The sequence below is a fragment of the Mastigoproctus giganteus genome, chromosome 1 (genome assembly GCF_048544385.1).
Source record: "Mastigoproctus giganteus isolate SK-2022 chromosome 1, ASM4854438v1, whole genome shotgun sequence".
Classification (NCBI taxonomy): Eukaryota; Metazoa; Arthropoda; class Arachnida; order Uropygi; family Thelyphonidae; genus Mastigoproctus; species Mastigoproctus giganteus.
The window spans coordinates 1,225,002-1,252,641 of NC_143575.1; the positions used below are offsets into that span (position 1 = coordinate 1,225,002).

The 27,640-nt window shown below is 38.0% G+C and overlaps 1 protein-coding gene across 2 annotated transcripts in view; it reads left to right on the top strand.

Annotated features, from left to right (window-relative positions):
• The window catches only part of LOC150090485 (murinoglobulin-1-like), a 257,749-nt gene that overhangs the window by 54,290 nt on the left and 175,819 nt on the right, over positions 1 to 27,640 (top strand). For both annotated transcript variants that reach the window (XM_090371163.1, XM_090371172.1), the window contains exons 6-10: positions 3,364 to 3,436; positions 11,539 to 11,652; positions 19,332 to 19,416; positions 23,033 to 23,141; positions 26,896 to 27,010. In XM_090371163.1, the coding sequence (XP_090227289.1) occupies positions 3,364 to 3,436; positions 11,539 to 11,652; positions 19,332 to 19,416; positions 23,033 to 23,141; positions 26,896 to 27,010 (496 nt within the window). The remainder of the gene's footprint in view (positions 1 to 3,363; positions 3,437 to 11,538; positions 11,653 to 19,331; positions 19,417 to 23,032; positions 23,142 to 26,895; positions 27,011 to 27,640) is intronic.

A 27,640-nucleotide genomic window follows, 5' to 3' on the forward strand; every position in this document is an offset into this window, starting at 1 on the left:
TTACCCCTGCTAGCAAAATTCCTATATATTATTGACAAAAGCCCCATGAGCTACTCTTGCAGCCTGTCTGCACTGATAAACACACTTCATATCCGACTGCACAATTATCCCCAGTTTTTTTATTTTTTTTTATTTTAATTCTCCACTACACTGACTGTAGTACTGCACAGTTGGTATGTTACTCTGGGGTTGCTGCTACCCATATGCAGTACTTTGCATTTGTCAATGTTAAACTTCAGTTGCCACCTACCAGCCTATCTGTACAACATTTCTAGATTCTGCTGCAGTAGTGTACCGTCCTTACTGTCACTAACAACCCTACCAACATTCGTATCGTCCGCAAACTTGGACATTAAGCCCGATATACCTTCATCAATATCATTGTAAAATACAGCAAACGACAATGGACCCAACACGAATCCCTGGGGAACTCCAATAATAACATCAGTCCATTAAGAGCAGTGTTCATTGATTACCGCTCTCTGTCTTCTCCCTCAGCCATCCATTTATCCCTTGTAGCAACTTGCTACAATGGATAAATTATAATGCCATTAATACCATACTGCTATAACTTGTAGGTGGTAGATGACTTTCATCAACCGGTGAAATACCACCACTTTGCTTATTGGAGGCTTCAAGTGGTGAAACCCATCTTTAGTCTCTAGAGCAAAGTTTCCGGCATCCCCCCCCCCCCCATACTTCTCCTTCAACCCATGCACGGTACTAAGTACTATAGGTTTTGATATCTTTCGTGTTTGGGGTTTTTCATAAAAAAAAAAAAAAAAAAAACTTGTACAGTAGTCTCACATGTGCAACAGTATCAAAAGCCTTCCTAAAATCCAAGTATTTGATATCAAAATTATTTTTGCATCCAGTTCCTTTGTGACCACATCATAGTATCCAATCAAATTGTTCAGACAAGATTTCCACTTAACAAAACCATACTGTGTCTAAATTATAACTGCAGTCTTGTCTAGATGATCCTGCAGTGCCTCTTTAACCAGTCACTCCGTTATTTTCCTAGGAATAGCAGTTAAACTAACAGGTCTGTAATTACTCGTGTCACCTTTCGATCCCCATTTATGAATTGGGGATACATTTGTACATTTCCAGTCTGTAGATGCCCTCATAATTAGGGCTAAGGGTCTGCTTACTTCCTTTGCTGCCTCCTTTAATATAATTGGATAGATCTCATCCACCCCAGGTGCCTTTCTTATGTTTAACTTCAGCAATTTCTCCTCCACTTTGCTCTCAGTTATTACAAAATCATTTAACTTCCTGTTTGAGTTTAGTAAACTTCTGTTCTCTCCTTCCTTACAGAATCCCTCATTTAATGAGGGATTCTGTAAGGAAGGAGACTGTCAGCTCAGATAGCTGACAATCTGAATGAGTAAAATACTCATTCAGATTGTCAGCTATCTGAGCAGGATTATCAACAGTCGAACCATCTATGTTAAGTGACCAATCTGATTCATACTCTTTCTTCTAGAGATTACACAAGTAAAGAGTCTTTCCTAGATATATAGCTTTAACCTTAGACATATAAACTGTGCTGCCACTTTATTAGGTACACCCCTATTATCCACACAAATGGTTTGTCCCACAACGTTGCAAGTCACATGACCACAGTTTTGGATATAAATGCAGCAGAACAACCTTTATAGTATCAGTTAAGCATACAAACCGTAGCAAGAATGGGGAAAAGGAGTCATCTAACGGACTTCGAACGTGGCATGGCAGTATGTGCAAGACGTGCTGGACAAAGCATCTCTGAAACGGCAGTTCTCCTGAACTTTTCACGCACCACAGTTTCAAGGGTGTATCGAGAATGGTGCAACGAACAGAAAACATCCTCTCAACGGCACTCCTGTGGAAGAAAATCGCTTGTTGATGAGAGAGGTCAGAGGAGGATGGCTAGAATTGTGCAAGCAAACAGTCGCACATCACGTCAGACACCAAAATGTCACACATAACGTCAGAATACAACTTTGATGCGCAGAACAAAATATCGCAATGGACCACTAGTCGCGAATGGGCTACAACGGTCGACGGCCACATCGCGTACCTTTGTTATCAATGAAGAACAAGAGAGCACGCCTCCTGTGGGCACAGCAACACCAGCACTGGACTATCGAGGATTGGAAAACAGTTGCGTGGTCTGACGAGTCGAAGTTCCTGGAGCATTATGTTGATGAAAGGCTCAGAATTTGGCGAAAACAACATGAATCCATGGACCTGTCATGTCCGCCGACTAATGTGCAAGGTAGTGGGGGCAGTGTTATGGTGTGGGGAATATTTTCTTGGCACGCGTTGGGTCCATTGATACCCATAGACTCACGTGTGAATGCCACATCGTACCTAAACATCGTTGCTGACCAAGTGCATCCGTTCATGTTGACAGTTTATCCTCAGTCAGATGGTTACTTCCAGCAGGATAATGCGCCGGTATACAAAGCCCGAATCACTATGGAATGGTTCCAGGAACATGACAATGACATTTCTTTGCTGCAGTGGCCCGCTCAGTTCCTGGATCTCAATCCTATTGTACGTCTTCAGGCCTGCAGCGAACAGCCCTTTGGAAAGGGCTGTTCGCTGCATGACACACTCATGTCGGCATGGCACTCCATTTCTGCACAAAGTTTTCAGCATCTTGTTCAATCAATCCATGCCTAGACTAATTCAGGCTGTTTTTAAGGTTAATAAAGGAGGCTCAACACGCTACTGGGTAGATGTACCTAATAAAGTGGCAGCACAGTGTATAATAGCCTGCGAATCAACCCACTCATATTTTGTACGAAAAATACAGGATACTAATACTCGAAAATGCACTTGGTAATGTTCACCTCTGATTCTGGAATTATATACATTGCTAACTCCTAATTTAAAAAGTGAAAGTTTTGTTAACACTACATGGTTACAACTGATTTGCTGAGCATGTTCTCTCCTGTGTCGTGTATATACATATTTTTAAAATGAAATAAATAAATAAATATTCCGAGCTGCTTGCATAGCCTTTGTGCATAGTTTATATACCAGTATATAAACAAACTGGAGTTACTGTAACTGCAGCAGCCATCTTTTTTTTCTTACTTTTCCCTATTTGACCCATCCGCATTTCGTGCTTATTAGGCATCAAACTTGCTTCTCATTGCTGCTCAGTATCACTTTTACTTTTGAAATGTACCGATGGATAATCGCCATCTACAATGGTTTCTACCTAATTTTTGTTAAAATATTAACCTTGAGAAACTGCAAGAATTGTTTTTTTAACTGATAAAATTCATTATAACTTTTAGCATTTAGAAAAAAATATTTTTTCAGATATACCTGCTGATTAATGGTGCATTTCTTTTGGATCTTTAGGTGGGATACTTGTGGATAGAAGATGCTTCCCAAACAAGAATAGCTCAGTGGAAGAATTTATCCTTTGCTTCTGGTAAGCGGAAATTACATCTCAATGCTTGTTTATATATTTAAGGATCTTTGAATAATCTTCGTTCAAAACACGATCGGAAGGCCTAATCTGCAATAACCAGATATTAAAAGGAAAGGTAACCTTCCCAATCTGGGTTTTAGTCTCCATACCACCGACAAATAGGTTGTCACAGACATTCTCTCAGATATGCCAGACAAGCTGTACTTGCTACCTGGGAGTCTAAAACGCTGATGGAACTGATATTCGGGTGACACTCAAGTCAAGTGGACCCAATTTCGGCGAAGTCCGGACGGTCTGTGACAGCCAAATCCTCTGCTTGCACCTTCACGATGGTGGGACTGTTAGTAATCCTGGGTATAACCTCCATGCACAAGCACATGGTGGGTGACCACCCAGGTGTGAACCAACGTAAGCAGGGGTCGAGGTGTGGCGCCCACACCACATGGAGGAACGCCGCCCCTCTATGTTACCAGGCAGTACTAGGTGGTCGATGACTCTCATCAACCGGTGAAATACCACCACTTTGCTTATTGGAGGCTTGAAGTGGTGGAACCCATGTTTAGTCTCTAGAGCTAAGTTCCGGTAAACCCTTCACTATCTCTTCCATCATGCAGTATGATTGATGACTTTTGAGGTTATGATGAACGTCGTGGGGAGATCCAATATTCCTTACATTTCGAGGGTACAGCTCTAAAACGGTGTTCGCAGGCCGGCCGCTAGTTAGTACACCGGACCGAACCTATTGGTAACTCTCTAGGAGGCTTCCGGATCAGCTAGTGTATAATCTTGCTACCTCTACTCTGCCAGATAGTGACTGGAGGGAGTCCGAGTAGTGTGTATGCGGGGAGCATTGTCGAGGCCACGTTATGTCAAGGATCTGGGTATATTCTTACCACATGTACGCCATATCCAAAAATTTCATTACTTCATACAGCATGTCCCACCCACTTTTTCTTACTATTGAATACACCATGAATTGTCAAACTAATAGAACAAGCTTATCTGCGAAAAGATCTAAACCTCCCAAGGACTTCCTAATTCATTTCACAAATATACGTGGTCTCAATTCTAATCTCAACGATGTCCATTTCCACTTGCAGTCTGCCAAACCACATGTACTTTTTCTGACAGAATCTCAGTTATCGGTTGATTCAACTACTGCTCATCTCAGATGCCCAAATTATTCGCTGTATGATTCCTTTCGCCTCAAAGGTGGTACTTGTGCATATGTCCGTTCTGATATTCCCTGTCAGAGACTTGGCAATTTGGAATCTCCTCTCTTCGATCTTCTCAGGCTTAAAATCTCTCTACCTCATTGTGTCAAATTCATCTGTTGTCTCTACCGTTCTCCCAACTCCACTAATCACTTGGAGCTCTTTGACTTCCTCTCGTTGCAACTTGACTTTCTCCAGTCCAACTTTCCTAACAGTGAGGTAATTTTCCTTGGTGATTTTAATGTTCACAACTCCAGCTGGCTTCCGTTTTCTAGTCACACCGACCCAGCAGGTCGAGATGCTGAGGCTTTTGCAATTACTAATGACCTAGCACAGATTGTTCATTTACCTACAAGAATACCGAACAATCCGAATCATACAGCTAATACGCTTGATCTTTTTCTCACAAACAACCCTTCTAAGTACACGGTCGAAGTGAGAGGTCCTTTAGGCACTTCAGATCACAACTTGGTGATTGTCTCTTCTCCAATGGAACCTTTATCTCATGGCTATTCCCAACCTCGTGTTGTTTGGCATTACAAAAATGCAAAATGGGATGACCTGCGTGACTTCTTTTCTTCTTTTCCTTGGTCGGATTACTGTTTCAAAACTTCTGATGTCAACGTTTGCTCAGATCGTGTCAGTGAAATTATTCTTGCAGGAATGGAATCCTTTATCCCACACTCCACTTTAAAATCTCGTCCTTTATCTAAACCTTGGTTTTCCAATAAATGTGCTAAGGCTGTTCAAGAGAAGAATGTTGCATATCGTAATTGGCTTGTTTCTAATTCTTCAGTTTCATTTTCTGCCTACACCAAAACTCGCAACAATTGTAAAGCAGTTATTAATCAGTCCAAACTAGAGTTTGAACAGGCTAAGAGTAGAAAACTTGCTTCTTGCCCTAATGGTAGCCGAGCATTCTGGTCTCTTGCCAAAGCTATTGGCCGCAACTTTTGGCCATCTCTGCTTCCACCTCTGTCCAAACCAGATGGTTCTGTTGTCACTTCAGCCAAGGATAAAGCTGACCTGCTAGCATCCCATTTTTCTTCCAGCTCACGTATTAATGAACTTGGTAAAACACCTCCCACAATTCCCAACACGGTCCATTCAATGCCTCCTGTGGTCTTCCGTCAAAAGGATATCAGAAGGGTTTTGATGAATCTTGATGCTAAGAAAGCTCCAGGTCCTGATGGTATTTCTCCACTTATTCTCAAAATCTGTGCTCCTGAACTTACTCCTATTCTTTGCCGCCTTTTTTCACTTTCTTATTCCAAAGGTGTTTTTCCTTCTGCTTGGAAATTTGCTCATATCCAGCCAGTTCCTAAAAAGGGTGACAAATCCCTCCCATCCAATTATCGTCCCATTGCAATTACTTCTACTCTTTCTAAAGTAATGGAGAAATCAATTAACCGCCAACTCTTAAACTACCTAGAAACCTTCCGTCTGATCAACGATCACCAGTATGGATTCCGTCAGTGTCGATCCACTGGTGATATCCTGGCTTATGTTACCCATTTATGGACTACTTCAATGGAAAGGTTCGGTGAAACACAAGTAGTTGCTCTTGACATCTCAAAGGCTTTTGATCGTGTTTGGCATAAAGGTCTTCTAAACAAGCTTCCATCTTATGGTTTGCCAACTGTTTTTAGTAATTGGTTATCCAGTTTTCTCTCTGATCGCTCACTGAGGGTGATGGTAGATGGCTCTCTGTCTTCTAACTTCTCCACTAATGCCGGTGTCCCCCAAGGTTCAGTTCTTTCCCCCACTCTTTTCCTCTTGTATATCAATGACCTTCTTCCATTGACTGGAAATCCTATCCATAGTTTTGCAGATGATAGCACATTGCATTCAACTTTCCGTTTTGAGAAATCTTGTCCTGCTCAATCAGTTTCAACTTCTCGAAAATCTGCTATCAATTCCTTAAATGCCGATCTTCAGGTAATTCTCCAGTGGGGCAAAGACAACTTAGTTGATTTCAACTCTTCTAAAACTCAGTCTTGTCTTATATCTCGCAAAAAGGATTCTTCTGCTCCTATGCTTATCTTTAGTGACACTTCAATTTCTAGGCAAAAGGATATATCTCTTTTGGGGATTACCCTGACTTCTAATCTCTCTTGGCACAAGCACATTACAAATATTGCTTCCTCTGCATCTAAAAAACTTGGTTTTTTTCTTTCGCTCTCGGCGTTACTTTTCTTCCAAACAGCTGCTCACTCTGTATAAATCGCAAATCCGCCCTGCCATGGAATATTGTTCTCACATTTGGGGTGGTGCCCCCAAAACCTCTCTCAGGCTTCTTGATTCCATTCAGAAGAGGGCAGTTAGGTTAATTAATGACTCATCTCTAACAGAGTCTCTCCACTCGCTTTCTCATAGACGCACTGTTTCTGCTGCATGCCTCTTTTACAGATACTTCCATGGGCACTGTTCTTCTGAATTGGCTTCTATAATTCCCGCTCTCTCTTTCAAAACAGTCCGAACACGTGCCGCCACCAGCCAACATCCATTTACTGTCCAACTTCAAACCCACAGAACCAACTTTTCATCTTCCTCATTTATTCATTCAACTGCCGTTTTCTGGAACAACCTTCCTTCATACGTATTTCCTGAAAATTACAATCTACAGAAGTTCAAGTCCAATGTCAACAAATATCTTCTTTCGTCTTCTCAACCTCCAACCCAAGCACGGTACTAAGTACTATAGGTTCTAATACCTCTCGTGTTTGGGGTTCACATAAAAAAAAAAAAAAAAAAAAATCAACTTGTCTGCGTTTTTAAAAGTTTTAGATACTTTCATTAAACACACCCTACTCTTCGAATTTGCAAATCACGAATTTTATCTGAATCGATTTTGAGAACATACTCTTCGATACTGAAATTGGTTTTCTGGGCAGGTGTCGTAAGCTTTCAATTGAACTATAACTATCTCGAGCTGCGTCATATTAGCACGCGACTCTTTGTTCTAATAGCAATATCATACAACGTATATTGTTTTGAATATATTATGCCAATGAAAAAATTAACTATATAAAATCACGGCTTCAGTTTTATAAAATAGCTAATGCTATTAAGTGAAGTTGGGAGGACTGTCTTTTCCTTTCATATATTTCCGTGGCCAAAAGGATTTAAAAACTGCTTCAAGACCGCCGACAGCTGAACAAATTTCAACTTCGCAACGAGTTTCGTTGATATTTCAAAAACGAGTGTCATCGCCACAAGGTGTTAATCTGCAATTTATTTAAAAGATGAAAAACTGCTATGACAGCCTGTCTTATTGGTCCCTCATTAGATATTAAGTGATTTCTTTTAACATTGTAAGTTGCTACGTCTTTCCTTTATGGGGCATCGTAAGAACCAAGCCAGGAGCATTTAAAGAGAGGAAAAAAAAAAGAAGAAAAAAAAATTAGATAATCCAGCACTGCCACAATCTTATGGATTGCCAGATTAACAGGTCAGAGGAGTTCACAAGATACAGAGACTACGAGACTACAAGAAACAGCACCATATTTAGCAGTCACGGGCTTGAACGCCGGTCACTCAAAGCACGTGTACTTATGCACTCTCTCGCCTGACAACTCGGCTACGGCAGCCTAACTGAAATTACTTAATTGAAAGGAACGCCAAATATCAGTACGAGTTTTAGATATGTCATTGCACTGTTAAACGAAAGTTGTCCATAAAGTTGATATACTCTATGTAACCGACGACATAATCTTGTTGTCGGTGGCACCCACGCTTACGCCTATCTCCACCTGTGTTCATTATATACAAAAGCAAAAGAAAATTCTCAACCGTATTGGCCTGGCCTGTAAGGGTTGGCCTCTCTATTACCAGGGGATAGCCATCAAATAGACAAACGCAACCAAATTTGAGTAAAGTTGAGCTTTATTTTGAAACAAATCTCGTTAAAGATTACAATCTAAATATAATTCATTAAACATATACCTCGAATACGTTTATTCATAGACTGATTCTATAGAAACCGAACGACTAAAAGACCTCTATCTTTTTTAACGCAAATTTTCCTTTCAGTTATTACCCCTTCGATCTTTCTTAATTAAGGTCGTTTTTTGGATTTCGCCTCCACAATACACAACGGTACAGTTCTACAGCATGCGAATAGTAATTGAATATAATTATTCCTCTTCTGCTTGTTATTACTATATTACGGAAAAATCTATTATAAAAATACTAGCATATCACTAGAGCGACAGTCTTTAAAGAATAGTTTCTTTTTCTGTTGATGCTGTTTAGGTCCCAAAAGTATAAATTTTAGGCGATATATAAATTAATAAATAACATAACATATATAAATTTTACGGTCATGATACATAAAATGCCACAAAAGGCTCGCATCATACAAATTTCACATACCCCTTCTAGGAATATGGTATTTTTCACTTGTATTCCTGCCGGTTGTTGTTATAATAGGATTTTAGGAGCATTAGCAACTAAGGCCATACTGCTACGTATATACTGTCTAAATTGCATGTGTACTGTGATCGATTTTCAGTTTTCTGGATGAACAATCATGCTAACCTCGCCTGAGACCGACTAACTCAGCCACGGTGTGAAAAAAGGCTAATAAAAATTCCTCGCATCATCAAGGGGACTCAGGTCTTTCCCACCCGGTGTGGGGGTAGACGGCGGTTATACCAACTGTACTACACACGAGGGCATTCTCGCTGGGCGAGAGAACGTATCTGATAGGTTTCTTTTACGGGAGTGTATAACATGGCAAGGATATGGTTGATTTCCAGCGATGAAGAAACGTTGGAATAACATAAATAAGCCAACGATATATGAAGGGCACCAGGTTCTTAAATGTGTCCGAAAATGTTATCTCAAGTAATGGAAACAATTCAGGATGGATAAACTTGCAATCAAAGTAAATGTAAAAGCATGCCGCGGAAACACAGTGAAAATGGTTGCGGGACTTATCTCCGAGCCATCCATTTGGAACACATGCTGGTGGAGAATTTCGATCTCTGCCTTGCGGACTACTCCAAGTCTGGCCGCCAGGAATTCGAGACTGTTCCTGAACAGATCGATTCCTCCCTTTTCAGATGCTCTCCAATGTCTACAAACTTGATTCTGATCTCAACAAATTCGCATGTGATAAAAGATATCGAAAGAAGGGGCTTTCTCTGCAATGACATCAGTTGGACTGAGGTTTTTTTTTTTTAACTTCACTTTGTATCATTGTTGCTAACCCCTGGCCTGCGTGCCGTGACGGGTCGATTGCAATATTAAGTTCTCTGTAACCACCTTTTCTTTTTCTTAAGTTGCAATGAAGACTCTCTCTCTCTCTCTCTCTCTCTCTAACATGAAAAGATGACCGATATCTGGCAAACGCAACAGAAAAATGTCATATTTCTATATCACCTTGCATGGCAGCTGCGATCGCCTGCAGGCTGTATTGGTTGATGTCTTAACCATAGACTTTACGCCTTTGGTTGGGATCGAAAAACCTGCGAATTTGGAATTCCGCTGCTTATTATAGGTTATTGAACACAGTAACTGGTAGACTGTGCTCAATTCGGTTAAGTTCAGTTCTCTGCTGAGTCAAGATTCAGCTTAAACAGTGATGCTCACGATGATTACAGAGTGATTTTTACGCTGATATCCCACAAAACGTTATTTTCTGATGTAATCAGGAGAGAACGTTTTGTGGGATATCAGCTCTCCCGCATACAAGAAAAGAATAGTTTCGACGGAGGCGAAATAATGAAGTGGAAGGGAAGGGGATCATCAATATTAATAACAGCACGAATTTCCGTACCTTCGAGGGTGAAGCCTTAACTGCTGTACAACACAAATGTACTCTGTGTAAGGTTGCTCCCGATTTTAGAGCAGTTTATTTTAAATTTTATGGACGATAATGAATTTCCCCATAGGATATAAACTGGTTGCTGAATTTCCGAAAAGCTAAAATATCCAGTGAATTGAGTGCCAAATAATTCGACTGGAGGCCAGCAGAAGATATCTAGGATGTTTTTGGAGCCGAAATTAAAATCACAATCCTCCTTCTTCTAAAAGGGTAAAATCTGCTCTAAAACAGTAATACAATTTATTGACTACTAAATTCCTGAATAACTTCGTTGGCAGCATGGGAGTTCGGTGTGAGAGTTGTTTAGTAGTAAGGGATGATAAAAATCACCCCCCCCACACACACTTTAATACATTAATTACGGTCAAAATCTGTATAATTTCATGAGCTGAGGAGTATTCTTTCATGACGTGTACGTTAATTACATTTTTGGTGGACTTTATAAATTATTCGTTTACAGATGTCAATACAAAATTTTATTGAAATCTCGAAAAGTTATGATGAGATATTTCCAAAAATGTTAAACTTCCTTAAGGTTTACACAAGCGTCTAATATTATTATGAGAGCTATTGCTCCAAGTGTACGCTCTTACCTTAACAGAAAATGATTTAAATGATCTATTACTTTTCCTTTCTTTTTACAGAAAGCTCTCTTTTTGTAATTAAGAGTAAATAAATAATACCAGGCCATCAAAGGCCTCTGAAAAAGTTATAAAAACAAGAACAATATTGAAATAACATCCACACCCTACGTGCTGTTAATGGGTGTCTCGAAAGAGAAATAAACAGTTAATAATAATAAAACAGCATGTAAACCTCTGCCATAAGCCCACTGACATAAATCCAGTTACTTAAGTTAGCATAATTTGTCTTAATGTGGGCAAAAGCTATTAATTGCTCAATCACTTTAAAAATTAACAGTTGATTAATACTGTTAATTAACAAAGGTAGGTGCCAACCAGATACTAGTAGTTGAAATGCAGAATTGCAATACTATAAACATGGGATGCTTAGCTCTAATATATTGTACAGAATTCATGCAGACGGTCTTCTTGCAGGTATCGTCCAGGTGGACATGCTCCTATCTGAGGAGCCTGTGCAGGGAGAGTGGAAGATTTATCTGGAACTAAAGAACCAACTCGATGAGCAGACCTTTCGTGTGGAGGAGTTTGGTAAGTAAGTTTGGCACTAAAATAAACTAAGAATTTTATCTTTAATTATCAGGAACCCTGCACAAATTTAGTTCAATACCTAAAAGATACGAGATCAAAAAGAACAGAAATTTAGCTGGGCCATTAAAATTTTGTGACCTTCGCATGTTTGCGTTTTGTAATCGAATTAAATTAACCACTGGCTCAGCTACCGTTCGGATAAGAAAAAGGAATTTTTACACTGTGATGGAAACGAAGAATTGAAGTACTCATGGATGACAACGTTCCACCTAAACTAATTGCCTACCATCATAATTGCTGCGGATTTTTAGAAAAGAAATGTTGTTACTGTTGTTGGTCTAAGTAGCTGTGCAATACTTCAGAAATTCTCTCTACGACGGGACTTAAACCCAGCCCTAGCTAAACCAGGGACAAGAGATGACGCCACTATAAGGCCACGGAGGACAAAAAAGAAATGTCGGAGACATAAAAACGTTAATGCACAGTACGCGTCTGGCAATGAGTAAAAGGAATAAATAATTTACATTTAATTGATTAATTGTATAAACCATTCCCATATGCTGCTAGTGTACTATTTGACGACAGTACAGTAAGTTTTTACTCCTTTAGAGAACTCTAGGCTTATTTTGGTCATAATGCGCTTCTTGTTAGGTAAGTTATGTACACTGAAAGGACAGAATGTATGGGAAACCTGGTTCCTGAAAAGGCGATGCTATCACCCCTCTAGCTAGTGGACAAACCCACCACTTGGCAATTATATAGATGTACTGCATTCACGTAGACGGTAATTGTGTCACTAGTGCGACCTATTCTACCTATCTCATTTGACCAATATATTCCCCGTTTGCTTGACGACAAAGTCACTGATAAAACCTGTGGGACTAGGGCATTATATCTTGAGGGTTCTGATGCTCAAGTTCAAGGTCTGGCGTTCAGGTTGGCATTTGACGTGTACGATAATATCACCTTTTGTGCTCTTAAACGATATCTGCCAGTGCTGTAGTCGTAAATTTAGCAGAAAGTATATTCTATGAATGTTACAAAAATCAGAGAGCATGCTGTGCATACAGACTTATTAATCGAATTCGCTTCGCCGCATAAAACAAGCGATTTTCCAACATAATATTCTGCATTTTGGTAATTAGCATATGAAAAGTTTCTAATAGTCAATGATTTAAATTTTTACAATATTTATTTTTTCATGTCTTTCGAAAACCAGAAGGTATACGTTATTTTATTCACGTAAAAAAATCCAGGGGATATTTTTATATCTATAATATACTCGCGTATACCCTCCACTACAGCCGTGATATCTGCTTTGCTCTACAACGTCATACTGTTTCCTCCTGGCCGTCCTCTCACACAGTTTTTCCTCAACTCCAAAGCATTGCCGCTGCTTTGAGCCACTAGTCTTATTCTACCTATCTCATTTGACCAATATATTCCCCGTTTGCTTGACGACAAAGTCACTGATAAAACCTGTGGGACTAGGGCATTATATCTTGAGGGTTCTGATGCTCAAGTTCAAGGTCTGGCGTTCAGGTTGGCATTTGAGCTTGATGGGCCCAAATTTAATTCTTTCCAAGCGTCCACCCTGTTCTTCAAGCTCTCATAAACGCCTATCAGAGCCCTGAGTTGACACCTAAATATTTTCATATTCTTTATATTGGTCGCACAAAAACATCTCTCCTTGCCCTCTTGGCTGTATCATGTCCCGTTCCAGATGGATCTATAAAAAACAAACAAGTAGTACAATTCGTAAGGCGGTGATTCAGGGGGAAACCGCCTCCCACACAGTTTTTCCTCAACCCCAATGCACTGCCGCTGCTTTGAGCCACTTGCTTTGCTGTTCTGGTCTGAGGCATGATTTTCGTTCAAATTCAATTTAATTGAGAATACTACACTAAATTAATACACATAAATGCAATAATAACACTATCCACCGATCATGCAGCAATAATACATACTGCGTTTACGTTATTAAATGTATATATTAGGGTATCGAGTTAATGTTATACGCATTGTGTTATCGAGTTTATACTTTGTCTTAGGCTATTGTGTTTGCAAAGTTAAGTTTATTATAATAGATAATAAAATTATCTATTAACACCAACCTACGTGATTCGAACTTTTCCAGATGCCCATTTAGTATTATTAAAACACTAGAATTCTCCCACCTTGCACTACAGAACAAGTTAATCACCGATACACAGGTTCTACTTATATCAGTCGTAACTTATAAAATTTCTAAATAACTTTAAAACTGAATAACGAACGTGACTAGGACTATAAAGATATTTACAGAGTAGGATTAAATATAATTAAGTCAATACAACGAAAAAATATTTCAAAAACTTATCCATTCCCAAGATCTCAAAATTCTTCGATTTCTAGTTAGAAACGTTGGAAAAAGAAGCAGAAAGGTGGATTTGCCTTCTGGGCCTCTGTCTACTTCTTGTAGTGCGAAAGAGCTATTCTAATTTATAAATAAAATAAAAAAAACAGTAGTAGAAACAAAAAAGAACCTATTCACTCACTGAAAGGCCTTTAGAGATAACGCACTGAAATCGCATGGCCACGGACACTTGGCACCCGGGGACCATATATGCATGAAGTGAAAAACAATTATTTAAAAGATAATTACCGTACAAGGTAACAAGATAATTACCGTACTTCCGGTCGATAAGACGCACCGGACCATAACATGTGCCCACATAACAGAATTTCGGAAAAATATTTTCAAAAAACCCCTTTTAGTCACTGTTAATGTTTACAGATGTCAATAAGCCGAGTTGTTAGTGCTTTTCCAAAACTACTCCACTGCTTTAAAATCCTACACTCCCCAAGAGTGCCCGATTTTAAAGCGTTCATTGTATTTCAAATACAAATTCAAAAATAAAGGTATTATATATATATTTTTTTAGGTTGTTGAAGGACCGAATTGTCTTTCAACCTGTTTACACGTTTGGCACAATTTGAAGTTAACCGTGTGTGAAAACTTCTATTTTCTGTCCATTTCATTAGAATTGCAAATTTAAACTACCAGGACTACACGAAACATGAGCTATTGATGAGGGGACACATGTGGTTTCGTCCGATAATTCCTATTTAATCCTTTCCACTGAGACGGGGTGAGCAGGAAAATCTAGTTTCATTCGTAACACGATTTTCTATCTGAGGCTACGTGGGGGAGGGGGGATGAATGACATTTTCTGTCAATAGGTAAATTATTGTCCATACCCATGCGAAGTTTTACAGATCTTCATACCCACTGATTGTCCATACCCACAGAATGCATAATTTCTATTACTATACTAAAAATGCAGTTTTTATAGATATTAATTTTTATTTAATGTTGACGTGTAAAATCGACTTAATCAGCAGATACAAAATAAATGAGACTTGTGAATGACGGTTAGAAATCTTGTTTGGTCGTATGTTAAAATATAATATTAGTAAAATAATAAGAGGAGTTTACCTCAATATAGTACGTAGAACACTTCCGTATGATAGCCTCCAGAAATTAAAACGGAAAAAACGAAAAAATCGACAACTTACCGGTAACACTTCAGGAAGGAAAATCGTTTTGAATATTTTCGTTAGATTCTTTTAATTGCGTTAATTTGATTTTTAATTGTTTTAAATTGATTTGTATTGTGTTAAATTGATTATTTAATTATTTATATTTTACTCTAATGTACCGGTAAGTTGTCGATTTTTTTCGTTTTTTCCGTTTTAATTTCTGGAGGGTATCATACGGAGGTGTTCTACGCACTATATTGAGGTAAACTCCTCTTATTATTTTACTAATATTATTATCAACGTAGAACATATTGAGTAGTACAGCTCTGATTCATACTGTCTAGTTAAAATATAATGCATATTTACATAGCGTAGCATTTCGTTTTAGAAAGCAACAGAGAAACTTTTAAAAAAATTCAAAATCTAGATATGTATTTACAAAATTAATAATAATTCAATTTAATTAATCATCATCATCATCAGTAATTTAGTCTTGTGACTGGTCAGTTCCTCTGATGAGCTGTCTCTACATTTGTCTCTCCTGAGCCGTTTGTTTCAGTTCCTCAAAATTTCGGAATCCTTATTCATCCAGCAACGTCCCGATGAAGATATTTTTTGGTCTTTCCATTTGACACTTTCTCAGTCCATTTAATTCCTTCTTCATCCAGCAATGTCCCGATGAAGATATTTTTTGGTCTTTCCATTTGACACTTTCTCAGTCCATTTAATTTTTTTCATCCTGCGCCAGCACCACATCTCGAAGGCCTTAAGTCTCTTTTTTGTCTCTCTTTGTAAGAATCCATGTCTCTGCTGCATATAGTGCCACTGACCACATACTGTATATGTCATTATTATCTTCTTCCTAATTTCCTGTGACATCTGTGTAATCAACGACAGTTTATTCTTGAAAGATTGTTTTGCCATTGCAATTCTGGTTTGAATCCCAGTTTGACATGAAATGTCCTGTGTAAATAACTGCCCCAGATACCTAAAGTGATCTACCTGTTCTATTCTTACACCATCGATCTCAATTCAAAAGGGAATTGACCTTTTGCTAATCATCATTGCCATTGTTTTCATCACGTTTATCTTCATTCCATACTTCAACGCTTTCTTATTTAGTTTCCATACTAGCAGGTTTGCCCTGCAACATAGCAGGGCAAACCTGCTAGTATGGCTTGATCATATACTTTTCAACCGCCGCCCCCCCCCCACTTCTTATTCCCAAATGCCTCCTTAATTACCAGTTCGGCAAAATCATTGAACAATTCAGTTGAAAGTAAGCAACCCGTCTTACTCCCTTTTTAACTTTAGCTTTTTCTGTCAGTTCTCCCCTCACTCTTATCTTCGCATTTCGTCTTCGATATAAGTCACAGATCAGTCCAATAATCTTCTTCTTGAATCCAATTTTCTCAAACAATGGGAATAGTTCTCTCCAGATTACTCTATCAAACGTCTTCTCGTAATCCACAAAGCACACATAGAGCTTTTTTCCCATGTTATATATTTTCCCTCCTCCCAACACTCTCAACGTTCCAATAGCATCTCTCGTCGATCTGCCTCTCGAAAGCGGCACATCCAGAAATTTTTCAATATGACTCTCCATACGTACTTTGATAACTTTCAACAGAATCTTGGATGCATGGGTAATAAGACTTATAATTCTGTAGTCTCGGCATACTGTTGGTGTCACCTTCTTAAGTATGGGGATTCCTCTGGCCAAAGTTCATCCCTGTATATCTTCGTTATCGGTTCAAATAAGGCTTTCTTCAGATTTTCTCCACTGTATTTTACAAAAAGCTGCAGGTATATTATCAATTCCTGGTGCTTTGTTATTGCTAAGGGAATTTAAGGCCGTGTTGAATTCAGGTTTAGCTATTTCCTCCTTTCTTGTTCTTTTTCTTGTTCTTTTAGTGCCGTATTCGTCCATGTGTACGTGTTTGAGTCTTAATAAAGTTATTCAAAATATCTCCTCCATCTTTCCTTGTTCTTCGAAATTCAGTACTGTCAATCCCTTTCTTCCCACATTGCTCTCGTTTGAATTCCACTACTCTTCCTCGTTAACTCTGATTTTTCTATGCGCCAAGTCCATCCAACCTTGTTGTTCGAACGTTTCAATCTCTTGACAGTTCTCTGCCCACCACTGTTCCTTTGCCTTCCTGCATTCCCTATCAATTTCATTCTTCAGTCTACCATAGTTCCTTTGATCATCATTATTTTTTTGGCCTTTCAGCCTCCTCCTCCTCTCATCTATTTTCTGCAGTAAAACATCTGTGATTTAAGGCGTCCTCCTAATTTTTTCACTCTTACCATGCAGCTTTACAAGTCATCTCCTTGATTAAAGACCAGTTTTGCTCTAGATCGATCGTAGTTTCCTTAGTAGCGATAACAATGGTCAGATCTTGAAACACATATTTTGCACTCTCCTCTCTAAATTTATCGATGTTCCATCTCATGAATGATTTCCTTTTATTTAGGCGATTCAATTTCAGTTCCACATTCATCTTTACGAGTGAGTGTTCTGAATCTCCATCGGCTCCCGGATAGGGCATTGCTTTCTTCACTTGGTTACGGTATCTCTGTTTAACTAAAATGTAATCAATTTGGTACCTTCATGAGTCTCCTAGCTTCTTCCATGTATATCTTCTGCGGAGTGGTGCCTTAAACAACGTATTTGCTAATATCAGTCTCTCTTTTGTACAAAACTCCACTAAGCTTTGACCTCTAGTGTTTCTCACACCTAGACAAAGTTCTCCACAGTCTTTTCTTCCCTTCTCACTCCAACCACCGCATTTCAATCCCCCATAATTATTACGTTGTCTCTTGATCTGGTTTTCCGTATTAATTCTTCCAAGTATTCATATGTCTCGTCAACTAATTCGTCAGCACTATTTGAGGTTGGCATATAAACTTGTATAATTACCATAACAACCGGATTTTGTGAAAATCTGACCATGATAAGTCTATGTCCCAACGATTCCACATCTACCAGTGCTATCAGGAATCTTCTTGTCATAATTACTGACACACTCCCCTGTCCACCACTACTTTCAGTTTGCAACTTTATAGTCTCTACTTACAAATTGGCCCACTTCACTCCATCTTGTCCCCACCACTCCAAGCACATCAATACCATTCCTGTGCATTTCTCTTTTGATGCTCTCCAGCTTCCCACATTTCAACATTGTTCGTAAGTTCCATGTCCCGATTCAAACAAAAGGGATTTCTCATGCTGAGCCTTGACACTTTCCCTGCCAGGCCCAACATCACCATCAGAATTCTGTTGTGCAACGATGATTTCGTAGCTGCCAGATCTTTCAGACTTCTCTAGCTAGCTCGCTCATCATAGGATTACTTGGGATAAACTTTCTTTATAGGGTAGTTTAATTAATTAATAAAGAAATCAAATATAAATCTAAAAACAAAAATAATGAGATACGAGTTAGTTTGATATATTCTAACACTTTAATTGTCATTTTACTACTGATTTGTTCGTACTGATTAAGATATTTTACTTATTTTGATTAGTAAAACTCGGAATGTGGCATGTATGCACATTTTGCAACTTGATATAAGTTTTGGCTTGATATGTTCGCAAAACTTCAGCTAGGAGTTCGATATTTCGTTTCTTTTCACATTACGCTAGTTAATGTATCAGTAAAGCTGCATGTAAAGTTATTAACAGCTATTTCCCCAGCTTACTAAGACTTTTCTGTACAGTTAATTTTTTCCATATTTTATTAATCAATGAACTGAACTCATGAAACTACTGAACCGACAGTAAGTGATGCATTATCGAATTAAACGCAAAGCGGCAGCAAATCCCATCCCTCTTTCGAACTGTTTACCGTAGGGGGATTCATAATCCGGACAAATCTGAATACCTAAAATATCACCTGCCGAATTGACCCAGACGAAACTACAAAATAATTTATGCAAATTGGTTACATTACCGTTAAAAAGTAGTATATATGAACCGTGGGTTCCCTTCACGTTGAAATTCAGGGGTACAGTTTTGGCATAAAAGTAGAATTTCAATTTCTTAAACACAGAGTCAAATTTCCATGGGGAAAATAAAAGCTGCTTCTCGTTTTTATCGTTGAGCGAAAAGAGGGTGAGCAAGTGGAGAAATACTTTCTTTTTGTTTTTTGTTTCAGAATTGCCGAAGTTCGAAGTGACCATTAATCCAATCGGCTACACACTGGACACTGACACGGAAGCAACGTTCACCATCTGTGCTAAGTGAGTTTTTAATTCTCTTTTACTACATTTCTTGTTCAAGTGTTGCATATTGAGTCATATTTATGACGATGATATTTACTTACAAGGGGAGACCGATTACCTGGACTGTGGACTACTTAGTCGGTGTAGGCAACTTATCTCATGTTGGGAGGCAAATCAAATCGATTTGCTTCTGATTTTTTTGCATTTTTCCAAAATAAATAACAAAATAAAAAAAAAACAACAATAAAATAGCATGCAGGCTTCGCAGTGAATGGCGTCGCTACTCTCATTGCACCATATCGGAAAAGACTGATTTGATTTTTCCTGTCAAAAACACACAAAAAAGAGAGGGATGGGTGTTATTGTTTTATTCCTCCAAAAAATTCATTTTTATTGGTGTTTTTTTTTATGCAGTCCCATTCAACCTACAAATAAATCGTAAGTTATACAGATGTGCCTGTAGTTTGATTTATAATATTGAGTCTCAGGCTCCATTACCAGTGGAAATTGTGGTAAGTAATCGGCATACACGATTGCGTCTAATATACCTACTTAGCAGGAAGGGCATAAGCACTGCAGTTAATAGGATTGAAGTTTCACTGAGATACACCCACCGTTTTCATTCTGGACTTGGTGACTGGATCCTTCGTCAACGAACTCATTCCATTACTTAGGATTGCCATCATCAACCACAGGAGATCTCTATGAATTAAGAAATATTTCTCGAAATTATCAGAGTGTGAACGCTAGCAAAGTCGAACAGAGATTGAATAATCACCGCAAGTAATCACCATTTCTTATGTTCTTCAAAAGCATGTGGTATAGCGATAGTTAAGGATGAGTGGTTTATCAAAAGTTGATCTGATTGAGACGTAGATATGAATTCAGGTAGTTGTAAAAAGCCAAAAAAAAAAAATGCAAATGATTTATCTGTATAGTAATGCTAGCAATATTTTAAATGAATTTAAGCTTTTCAATAAGCGGACTGTGGAATGCTTTATTATAGGATTAACTGAGACATGGAGACCATACAGATATAGGAAAGAAAAATTTCACTGCGTTTGAGCACAGCGTGTTCAGAAGAAATGGGTTAGGTCGAAAATGAGAGGAAGTCATGCTCCTATCAAAAGCTCTCTGAAAGTGATCACACTATACCCAGATCAAATTCATGTGGCCGTTAAATCTGCGTGGGGCAAGATGATTTGCGGTAAAGGGAAGATGATAATCGGAGTATGTTACAGACAAGACGATTATAATGAATGACAAAATATCCTTTGAAAAATGAACAGGCAGCTATCTGCGATTGTCTCATTATGGGAGACTTCATAATTAGACAATCGCATTTTATGGATTGTAAATCGTGGATTAGAAATACGCCGTGGAAGAGCACATTTATGAGCGATCTGAATGATTGTTATTTGTTCCAATATAATAGCGTAAGTAGAAGAGACTCTAATATCCTCCATTTGGTTATCGCTAGAGGTACAAACTGCATTCAAAACTTGACAGTGCAGTAACCGAGCGTGTAGGGACCGTACTGTCCCTACACGCTCGGTAAAATAAAGATAATGGGGATAAAATGGAAAGATCAACGAAAAATCGATAATAGGGTATTGGACCACGTGATCCAATATACGTCGTGGCAGAGTTTACTAGTGTCTGAAACTCAGCAGGAGTGATACGACACCATTCGTCCAAAAGAAATGTGATCAATTCCTGGCTGTATGATGGAGCTGTAAAACGTTGCCTGAGAGGTCGTTCAGAAGTTACCATAGCTTTTCTATCTGGTTTAGATCAGATGACTGCAACAGCCAAAAGTTCAGTCTTATGCTCCTCAAAACATTGGATTGCCAACTGTGCTCTGGAGATTAGAACATTGTCATCCTGATAAATCTCTCTCTCTCTCTCTCTCTCTCTCTCTCTCTCTCTCTCTCTCTCTCTCTCTCTCTTCATGAAAGAAATGCTTGACCTTGGATGAAGATGATCACTCAGGACTCTTCAATAGCGATTGGCATCAACCTTGCCTTCTAATGGAATTAGTATACCCAAACCATCCCACGAGAAAGTTCTGGCTGTTCTGCAACCCACACCATTGCAGAACAGCCATGACAGAAGGAAACAAGCAATCAGAGTTGAAAGTTTCCTTCGGTTGGTCCACGTGCACTTGTCCATTTGCCACAAACAAAGTGTAGGAGGTTTCCTCGGACCATACCACATAACTCCACTGCTTGTGCTCTTTGCACAAGCAGTGGAGTAATGTGATATGGTCCCTTTGGCAAATGGTTTTCAGACTGACAACTGAAGTTACTGCTGCTAAACGTAAGGCCTTACATTTAGATAAGGTCAAATTGAAAAAGAGAAATCAGGAGTTATTTAGAAGCTTGGGGTGGGGGGGAGAAGAGTTAAAAGTACTTCGAGAATTAAAAGAGAGTTTCCGATTCAGTCACACATGAAATTTTCCAAGCAGTTTAAACAAGCAGCTACGATGGCACATCGTGTAGAAAAGACCTTCGCAAGTAGAAAAAGTGATGTCATTGTCTCTTTGTATGAGACGATAGTAAATCGCATTTAGAATAACGTGTTCGGATCTGGAGGCGGAGCTACGCTTGAAAAAAGATATTCTAGAAGTGGGTTCAAAGAAGGAAAGTGAAGAGAAACAATGAAATGAAAGGGGAAGGTATATTTTCACTTGTAGAAGACAAAAGAACTAGGGATTACAAATATAAAATTTTGGCGAGTAACAGAAGGCTGAATGTCATGAAGTTTAACTTCGGGTAGCGTGATACATATCACCGTAATAAAATGCCTGCAACAGTGATTGAGATGAAGAGGTTGGCAAAGTTCAGAGCAAACTGAATAGCTTCTTTTTAACGGAGGGGAAAATAATAATGATTGAGTTTTTTCTTTTTTTTCCCCTTTGTTTTTGACAAAATGTAAGAAAAGTCTGCTTCCTTGTATTTTATAGCCAATATAGTATCAATAGTAATACTAATACTAACTGGAAAAGAAACAAACTAAATCCACAGTTTAAGTAATTTAGCTTTTTTTAATTTTAAAGAAAATATGGTTATTAGTAACTGGAAAAAAAAAGGTTCCAGAAAGCAAGCTTAAATAGAATCCGCTATTAAAAAATATACCCAGTTCGTTTGGAAAATATTGGTTTCAGCATGGATGAGTGAAAATTTGCTATTCGGCGAATAGTATTCGCATATCTTTGCTGCAACTAACCTTTTCCAAGAAGATGATTAACAAATTTCACACAATGACTGAGTTAATCTAGGGAAGCATGGTTCTTAATCCCTTAAACATCAAATTAAATATGGAATATTGGCGCTTCGTCAGCTCAATCGGTTGGGTTGTTTAGAATTTGTACCAAGGCACAAATTCTAAACAACCAAACTGAGTTCTGTATAGCATGCCACAGAGCTGTAGGCATGCTATTATACAGTCTTTTTTTCTGGGTTAGGCAGAAATTGTGTTCTTGTAATGTTAAAACAAATAACTCCGTGTAGAGCCTTATTTGTTTACATAATAAAAAAAACTTTAATATCCTTGAAAGAGGATTTCTAATCTTTCAAGAGGATTAGAAATGAAAGCATTGGAGGGGAGAGACTCATTTCGTTTTCTGTTGCAGGTACACGTATGGAGAAGATGTGGAGGGGACTTTAAAAATAGTGGCAGCAGTGGAGAGCCCACCACATTGGACAGATTTCAATAGCCCAAAGGAGGAATTTAAAACCGAGGTACGCTTTATCGTTATGTATTGTTACCGTGAAGAAAGTCTATAACTTATCCCACAATTGGATTTCAGCCTATGCTCTTTTGAAGATTGCAGTCGCATTTTTCAGCTCGTTAGTTCAAGATTAATTAGGAGCTTTTGGGTACACTTACACTCAATTGGATTTTGCTTCTTGCACTTAATTGGGAGACGCTCTCACCTGGGGAATTCCCCAGGGAGGTGTTTTGTCAGGTTTGCTGTTTGATGCTGCCCTGGAACCTTTTCCAGTGCAACATCATAATCCTATTTCTTACGCAGATGATGTAAATTATTTAGTTGTCTCTAAGAAAAGAGCTCTTTTGTCCGACGTCAATATGCATGCCAACGCCAAGCTTTCTGAACTGTAATCATAGTTATCTGAAATAGGTTTATGACTAAAACTGACCATAACTAATACGAACATAAAGAATCGAATAGTCATCGAATGGATAACTAATGGATAATCGAATGGAGCATATGTTATTAAAGTCAGCTCATAGACTGATCTCAGAGTGATGTGGGACAAGAGCTTCACCTTTCAAAGACAGTTTCGTAAACCAGATACTGTTATTGAGATGATAGTACCGGAGGGTACTGTCATCCTTAGCAGGGAGTGAGCATGGACACAGAGAGGTATGTTACTACTCTTTGTGAGCATGGAGTACTAGGGTGAATGATGACGAGTGAGGTCTCGGTTGTTAAAGGAAAGAGCAGATATTTTAATTTCAGAAGGGGAACTACGATAGTCTAAGATTCTACATGTTCCTTTATAAATTGGATTGAGCGAATATAGGTCGATTAAACAATAACTTTAAAGATGCAATCACGGAAGCGACTAATGATTAGTAGCTTCCGTGATAACATCTTTAAAGTTATAATATTAAGAAAATGAAAATATATCATTAATAAAAAAAATAACAGGGGGAGAATATCGAAATAGATTAAAAAAGAAATATATATATATATACAGTAAATTCTCGATTTAACGGAATAATAGGGGAGAAGGGGTGTTCGTTAATGCCGAAAGTCCGTTAAATTGAATGTAACATGGTGGGGGACATTTTTTATTGTTCTTAATGTAAAAAAAAAAGCTTTAATACAATATACAGTAATGTACAATATCAAATTATGTTGCAATTGGGCCTTTGACTTACGGATACAGAAACAGTTTTTTTTTACGCCGTAAATTTCACAAACACGTGCTACCGACACGCCTTGTTCTAATTTCTCAATTAGCTCTAATTTCTGTGCCACATTTAAGTTCACACGCTTTCTTTTAACTCCTCTATCACTTGATGCCATTTTAAATTGTAAGGATTGCAAAATTATTTAATAAACAAAGTCATAATTCAGAAATCACAGAAACTCTGTATACAACCTGACCGCACGATAGCTTGAGGCAGACTGAGACCGAAACAAAGCGAGTCGGTAGACCTGCTCGTAAGTTCAGCTCGTAAGTCACCGTCTGCTCTTATCTGTAATCTGGGAAAACAGCTATTTGAACACGTTTTCAGAAAGAATAAAAAACAATTTCCTGAATTTGATTATAAAAATTAAAGTAGGTAATTATCAAAACAATAATGGAAAGAGATAATTATTATTAATTTTTTAATTAATAATAACACCGAAGTTTTGTATAACCTAAAAAAATAATATGGTCGAGATTAATATGTACACTACTGTATTATTTGTCCGGTATGTTAAATCCAAAATACGTTATATCGGTGTCCGTTAAATCGAGGTTTACTGTATATATATTGTAAAATTTAACAAATTAATAATGAAAAGAATATGAAGGAAAAAAATAGTATTGCAAACATCAGTGGCAGCATTAATGCATATTCCACCGAATGGTGCATATAAACTAAAATGAAACATGCCAGTAGCACAGCAAACCAGTAGAGAGAAAAAATAAACTATACTAATGAAATGAAACAAAGGGGGTGGAAATAATTAAGAAAAAGGGGTATTGTAGAAAGAATGCTCCTAAAAAAATTTTAAATAATTATAATTTTAATCAAATGTGACTTTTGCTGCTGAACTTCTTGAGTGAGTCTCAACATCAGGCGAGTATGCCGTAATTTTCATCTTTGAACATGCTGAAAAACTTGTATTGTTCAGACGGTTTCTTGATTTATTTTTAATATCGTATTTCTGACACAAACTAGACACTACACTTTTCTGGTTTTTACAGAAGTTCTGTAATTCTTCACAAAGTACCATGGCGCAGATGCGGGGAACCACTGGTGGCGCCTTCCACAAAACACTATGCTTCCATGTGATGCCAGAAGCTGAGGTTTCCTACGCCGCGTCTGGTATAGCCCTAAGAGTGTGCAGAATGGTGTCCACTGCAGCGCTGCAGGTGTTGGCCGGAGCGATATCTTTGGATCTACATTTTTTTGTATCGTGGTCTTTGTTCCTGTATTAAGAGGGAAATTCCTACAGAAATTTTTGGTATAGAGATCAATATTCGCTTTGACTGTAGAGGCGAAAAGAAAAGATGTTTGAATGAAGTAATCAATTTATGGCAGACAAGATGGGAGACCATACCTACAGGAAGAGTGACCAAGTTGTTTATCCCGAATGTGACTTTTCTTAATGATAAAAAAGTTCGCGATTGGTTTACACCTAGTTTACAGTCGTCATTCTTGTTTACAGGGTACGGGTCAATGAATGAGAAATTACATGAATTAGAACTAAGTAACATGGACCTTTGTTTTTGCTGGGGTCAGGGAAGGCTGGTAGCACATACTATGTGATTGTTGAATATATGACAATGCCGGGACAGCGATGAGAGAAATACTCAACAGTACAGCTCCAGGACAAGAAGCTATTCTTTTTAACAGAGAGTAGTAAGTTTCAAATGTTTCAGGCATTTGCTAGAGAAGTGTTTGAATTAAGGAAAAGTATGATTCCAGTGATACGTGGTTGATAAAATTTATCTGGTGTGGATGCATTGATGTGTTTTGATGCTGCTGTTTTCAATAGTTGCACAATTGGAAGATCTATGCTTCTTTTGTTTTATTTTCTTTATTCTCTCTCCCTTTTTTATTATTTTTTTTCCTCTCTGGAGTGGACCCCAGAGAGGTTTTTTTTTTTTTTTTTTTTTAACTTTGAGACCGTAGGAGTCCCATTTACTGGAATTGGCCCACCTTTCCGTGGTGGTGACGAGTACCCAGAATCATCTCCCCCAGGTGACTGATGCTTCTGGGTAGCCAAGCGTCCAGAACATAACAGACAACGCACATAATACAAACTGTGCTGGTCTTTCACTGTACTGAATCCGTAACTTTTCACTCCTGAATCCATAAATTCTAAAAGTTCTTATACTAATAATAATTTATATATACGCCAACATTCCTAAAACATTTATTATTTGATTGCTGCTGAAAAGCAATCGAAGTTATTTTAGATATTCAAATAAAAAATGCAGAAATCGGTTTTGCCTTCCCCCCACCCCGACTACTATGCAATGGTTAAATATTGATTTTTATTTATTTATTTTTATTTTATTTATTTATTTTTAATTAAAAAAATGGACTAAATGAAAAATATTAAATTACTCTCTACATTATGTGGACGAAGGAACATTTTAATGATTGTAATCGTATTCTATTAAATACTGAAAATAATTCCAGGATGAATTAAAAAATTCAGGAGACAATTAAAATATATATTTAGTAAGAAACAATGAAATGTAAGCAAGCAATGAATGAAAGAAAATCTTCTTTGATAAACAGATAAAAGGCTGTTACAACTACACACTGAATTTCGACAAGATTGAGGACTTAGTAGCCAGAGGCTATTTTCTTCCTTCCGTTCGTCTTGATGCACAAGTACTGGAAAAAAATACTGGTGAGTAAATCATATCGTTGTTTCTGGTGTAAGAAAATTAATTTTAATTGAAATATGTTAAGAGTAGTGAAACGTATTATTTTAATATTTCAATGATAACAGGGGAAACCAAAGTTATATTGACTGAATACAATATTAAAATAAATCTAAAAGAAAATTAACATAATTAAATGTGATTACATATATCGCAAAGTTATATTTAAATTTTAAATATAAGCAACAAATAAATTATGTTATGTACATAATTTTGTCTGAAAAATAGTCGGTTTTTGGGAAAGGCTCGCAGGTCAATGAAGGAAACCATGCTTACTTGAAATTAAAGAAGTCAATCTCTATAGGCATCCCCTAAAATCAATAAACCTGTTACTAGGTATGTCATGTTGAAATATTGCATATCTCTGAGATCCCTAATGCTTCTTAGAGACATCATACCAGGTCTGATGCCTAGAGCTGCTATCTAGAATCTGAATTGCTTGTGAATCAAGTGCACCGAACTTTTAAAAGCCCAGTTGTTCTGCGACACCGAAATCTTTCACTTTCCCCATCATGATGATGAGACTATTAGTAACCCTGTACATCCACCATGTGCGAGGTCAGGAGCACTGCACCTAACGAACGGGTTCGAATCCC